Source organism: Otolemur garnettii, unplaced genomic scaffold (genome assembly GCF_000181295.1).
Source record: "Otolemur garnettii isolate 467f Iridium unplaced genomic scaffold, OtoGar3 scaffold00046, whole genome shotgun sequence".
Classification (NCBI taxonomy): domain Eukaryota; kingdom Metazoa; phylum Chordata; class Mammalia; order Primates; family Galagidae; genus Otolemur; species Otolemur garnettii.
In genome coordinates, this window is record NW_003852441.1 from 3345968 (window position 1) to 3351622 (window position 5655).

General features: G+C 36.1%; 1 protein-coding gene across 1 annotated transcript in view; it reads right to left on the reverse strand.

The window, feature by feature from the left end:
- The window catches only part of ZNF624 (zinc finger protein 624), an 18783-nt gene that overhangs the window by 3302 nt on the left and 9826 nt on the right, over positions 1-5655 (reverse strand). The window contains exon 5 of the mRNA XM_012805999.2: positions 5289-5384. Within this exon, the coding sequence (XP_012661453.1) occupies positions 5289-5384 (96 nt within the window). The remainder of the gene's footprint in view (positions 1-5288; positions 5385-5655) is intronic.

Genomic DNA, 5655 nt, shown 5'->3' on the forward strand with positions numbered 1-5655 from the left:
CCCTGGGTAGAGTGCTGTGGCATCACTCACAGCAATCTCCAACTCCTGGGCTCAAGTGAGTCTCCTGCCTCTGCCTCCCAAGTAGCTGGGACTACAGGCGCCCGCCACAATGCCCGGCTATTTTTTTGGTTGCAGTCATCATTGTTGTTTGGCAGGCCCGGGCTGGATTCGAACACTCCACCTTAGGTGTATGTGGCTGGCACCTCAGCCACTTGAGCCACAGGTGCCAAGCCAATATATATATTTTTTGCAGTTTTTGGCCAGGGCCAGATTTGAACCTGCCACCTCCGGTATATGGGGCTGGCACCCTACTCCTTTGAGCCACAGGCACTGCCCCAATTTAATATATTTTAAAAGACATTTTTATACTTTTAAAAACTGTTAATTCATTTTTAGGTAATCATGTCTAAGTTCAACAGAAAAATTCTGTGGACAGAAACATGGTTTTATGACTTTAAAACTTACATGGAAGCAATAAATTTTAAGTTATTTTGTGTATATAAAATGAAAATTAATTTTCTGTCATGCAGAAATATTTTATATTTTACCATTCTTTACTTTTACCTTTTAATAGTTTTAATTATTTGAGTATACATTTTTGTTGTCCTAGCACATTATTTTGCCATTATCTAATAAGAATTTTTTTTCTGTCAGAATAAGAGTTATAAAAAAAATGACAACTTGGGATTCAGGAACTAATAAATTTACAAGGTCAAATGAATATAAATTTGCAAAGCAGGCAAAACTGCTATAAAATACACTAAAATTATAAAAGCTTAGGATACAAAAGGCTATATTAGCAATTAGAAATTTTCTTCAAGATATTTACTTGCAGAAATAAGACAGAAAACAATGAAATGATACCTCTGAAATGCTGAAAGAATATAACTGCCAACCTAAAATTCTAAACTTACCAAAAAGAGTCTCCAAAAATAAGGGTCAAATAAAGATATTTTAGGCAAATAAAGAATGTGACACAAGCATATATGAATAAAAGGAAATATTAAAGGGTGTTTTTTAGGTAGGAGAAAAATAATCTCAAATGTAAGCTCACCAATGAAAAAATGAGAGAGGAAAGGTAAAAATATGGGTAAGTTTAAATGAATATGTGATCTGACATATATAGAAGTAAAATACATAACTTCAAAAATATATGTGAGGTTAAATGGAATAAGCTGTTTTTGAGTGCTTGTGTTGCTTGGGAAGAAGTAAAAACTTGTATTAGACTATTGAATCAAATGCATGCTTTAAAAAAAAATTATTTTTTTTTTTGAGACTAAGTCACACTTTGTCATCCTGGGTAGAGTGTCACAGCATCATAGCTCAGCTCACAGCAACCTTAAACTCTTGGGCTCAAGCAATCCTCTTGCCTTAGCCTCCCAAGTAGCTGTGACTACAGGCACCTGCCACAATGCTCAGCAAGTTTTCCTATGTTTATTAGAGAAGGCATTTCACTCTTGCTCAGACTGGTCTTGAATTCCTGAGCTCAGGCAATCCACCCCCATTGGCCTGCCAGAGTGCTAGGATTATAGGTGTGAGCCACCTGTATCCAGCCAAGGATGTATGCTTTAATCTCAATGTTAACCACTGAACCAGTAATTTAAAATGTTATAACTACAAAGTGACTAGAGGGGGCAAATCGATAAAGGGTGATAAATCCAAAGGAAGTCATGAGTGGGAAGATAAAGATTACAGAAAAGGCAAAACACTTTCACAGTTAAATGGTGGAATTAACAGATTATATAAATGTATTACTTACAAGTGAACTGAACACTCCAAGGACACAAACTGTCAGATCAGTTAAAAAAATTAATAATATGCTACTTATAAAAGAAAGTGTAGGTGAACAGATGAAAAAAGATACACTATACAAACAACAAACAAAGGAAAGATGCTACAGAAATACTGGAAAAACTGACTTTAACAGAAAAACCATTAGCAAGGAAGACATTTTTCATAATGGCAATTTACCAGAAAGATGTAACAATTCTAACTTTGCATTTACTTAATAACATAGCTTTGAAATACATAAAGAAAAAATTAAATGAACTAATGTAAGAAACAGATTTACAGTCTCCCTAGAAGACTTAAAAATTATCTTTCTTAACCAATAGAATTTAAGTTTTAAGTATATACATTTTAGCAAGATAATTAAGAAACTCAGCCTATTGACATATCTACAACCCTGTACTCAATACCAAGACTATACATTTTTTTCAAGTGCATACAAAATGTTTCCAAAAATTGACCCTACGGTAAGTAAAGCAAGTTTGAGGAAACCTGCAAAGGCTGCAAGAATACATAGCATGTTTTCTGACCACAGGAGAATTAAAGACAATAAGATTAGCAGAAAATTCCCAAATGGTACAAAATTAAGAAAAACACTTCTAAATAACTCAAAGGTCAAAGATACCACAATAGAAATCATTAAATATATTAAACTCAAAAATTATGAAGATGCTACATAAAAAGTGTGATATATTCCTGATAGCTCTAATAATTAGAATGGCCAAGAATCAATGATATAAGTATCTAATTCAAGAAGTTACAAAAGATCCACAAATTAAACCTTCAGAAGGTAAAAAAGTGAAATAATAATAAAGAGCAGAAAGTAATAAAACAGATAAAATATAATGAAAAAGATTACAAATGGTTCTTTCAAAGCAAACTGAGGGGAGGGGAGGCAGGAGGATGGGTAGAGGGAGGGTGATTGGTGGGACCACACCAATGGTCCATCTTACAGGGGCACATGTGAATCTTTCTAAATGTAGAATATAAATGTCTTAACACAATAACTAAGAAAATGCCATGAAGGCTATGCTAACCAGTTTGGTGAAAATATTTCAAATTGTATGTAAAACCAGCACACTGTGCCCGATGATTGCATTAATGTACACAGCTATGATTTAATAAAAAAAAAAAATAAGAAAATAAACTCTAGAAAGACTAACAAAATCAATGTCAGGAATGAGATGTGGACCATCACTTCAGATCCACATGAACATTTAAAAGATAGCAAGGAGGTATGCCAATAAGATTAACATTTAGATTAAATGGAACAATTCCTAGATAAATATAATTTGCTAAACTGAGAAAAAAGGACATAATAAATATGAATAGTCCTATAAATACTAAAGATATAGAAGCTGCCATTAAACATCTCTCACAATAAAAGCATGAGGCCAAGATGGCTTTCTGGTAAATTCCATGTCCCATAAGAAATATAAGTTTCCTTCTCCCATGACTCTTCCCTCACTATAAGCTGATGATCTTGCCTCGCATCTTAGAAAACATGGCAACTATCCCAATAGATGCCTTGATCTTCCCATCATCAGTGGACCCGTGTGTGCACCCATCTTCTCCATCATCCCCAGTGTTACAACACAGGAGTGACCTCCCTATTCAAGGTAAATTTCTTCTTTTACATTCTAGGTTTTATCTCCTTCAACTTCCTCAAACATGGTGGCACCTGTGGCTCAAGGAGTAGGGTGCTGGCCCCATATATCAGAGGTGGCAGGTTAAAAAAAAAACCAAAACTTCCTCAAACAATTTAGTCCTTTAGTGATCTTGTCTTTGGCAATATCTATTTCTCCCTCTCCACTCAGGTAATCCTACTAGCACTCACACATGCCACAGAAACCTCCATCTCAAAAATAAAATGGGTGCTCTTTTTCTTTAATTTTTATATCATTTTTAAGAGATGGAGGGTCTCTGTCACTTGGGCTGGAGTGCAGTGGTGCGATCATGGTCATAGCTCACTGAAGCCTTCAACCCCTGAGCTCAAGCAATTCCATCCCTACCCCTGCAACCCTTCCAGCCTCCAGATTGGCCAGGACCACAGGGGCAGACCCCCAGGGCTAGCACTGTTTCTTGACTCCATTCTTTCCTTAGTTCCTGCTCCATTTTTCCTTCCCTTTTCACAGGAGGAAAAAAAACCCTTCTCTAAAGAGTTGTCTAAAACTATCTCCAGTGTCTACTCACTCTTAAGTATACATAATATTTGATATATAAAAAGAATATACATAATATGTAACACATATATGAGTTATGAGTGGCATTATAATAAAATGAATATTCAAATGAACTTGAATCCATTTCTCTCAGATATCTCTAACTGCCATCACCCTACTCAAAGTTACTATCACCTCCTGCCTAGACTACTCTAACAACTTCAACTTACTGTCTGCATAAAGCAGCACCCTTAAGTTCTAGCTCCATAAACAGTTATTTTCTAAAAATACTTTCCATGCTTTTGTGCTTACTTAGATCATCTACAAAGGCCTGACAGCTCCTGATTCTCTGACTTTCTTCTGTACCAATTCACCTCACTTCAGCCACAACAACTTCCTTTGATTTCTGGAACAACATGATATACTTTTCGGTATCAGGACCTGGCCTTCCTGTTCCCTTTGCCTGGAATGTTTCTCTTCTCTGCTGCCCTCCTTTGGTTTCTTCTGACCCTTTAGGCCTCAGCTTAAATGTTGCTCCTCCAGAAGCTCCCCTGACCACCATGTCTAAGGGAGGTACCCTTATATCACCCCAGTTTATCTCACAGCTGAAAGGCATTGCAGCCACAATTTAGTTTGTCTTTATTTATTTGCTAATTGCCAATTGCCCAAAATTTAATCTTCATGAGGGAGAATGAAGGGACCACCATCTGGTCCATTTTATTCACTGCTGTAAGCCCTAGTATCTAATCCAGATTACAGCCTACAGATGTATAATAAATATTGATTAAAGAAATGAATATTACATTTGAATCTCAACTGACTACTTGCTTGTACTCCCAATTAGTTAAGAACCTGGAAGACAGGAAGAGGGCTTCCCCAAGGTTTCAGCAGTCTTACAAGTAAAGAAAGTTAAATAATGAGGAAATAGGTTTACCTTAAAAAACATCAGTGGGGACCCTTATGAGAGCATTTTCAGGAAAATGAAGGAAGAAAGGTGAGGTATCAGTGAAATAAATGAAAAAAATGTTAAGTTAACTGGAGAAGATAGAACTGAAAGGGTATTTTACGCATGTTTGAATAAAGAAGAAATGAAGGAATAATTATGAAAATCATATTCCCCAAAAAGCAGAAAGTCGGATAGAGGGAAAAAGTGGAGGAAAGAGAGAGGGAGACTGAAGAGGGAGTGAGAAAGATGGACTGAGAGACAGGGGGATTTTTTTCTGCTGAGACAGCTTTGAGCAAAGATACTGCTTAAAATATTTCAGATGTTCTGCTGAATATCCCTCCATGACCTATTACTTGAAATAAGTCCCACCTTCCTGACTCTGATTAACTCACCTGGATAGGGGGTTCTTGTGATTTCTCTCACCATGGCCCATGGTCCTTTCCCATTCTCCAAATAGGATATCATGTCTGGTTTGGAAACTGCAAGCCCTGTTCAGAGAAAAATAAATAGGAGTTGATTGGAACTGTGAGGAAGAACTATTGCCAAATTCAGTCTCAGTTCTTAATTTTCTGTGCAGAATGGCCATTATAGAAAGTAGTTTTTCAACATTTTATTTTATTTTATTATTTTTTGAGACAAAGTCTTTTTATTTTAATTTCAACTTTATCACTTTGAAGGTTTTTTTAAAATTTTTTTTCTTTATTACTTCTTCCTCCTGTAGTGTTTTCTTGCCCCCCATGGAGCTGGGATCACAAGGTC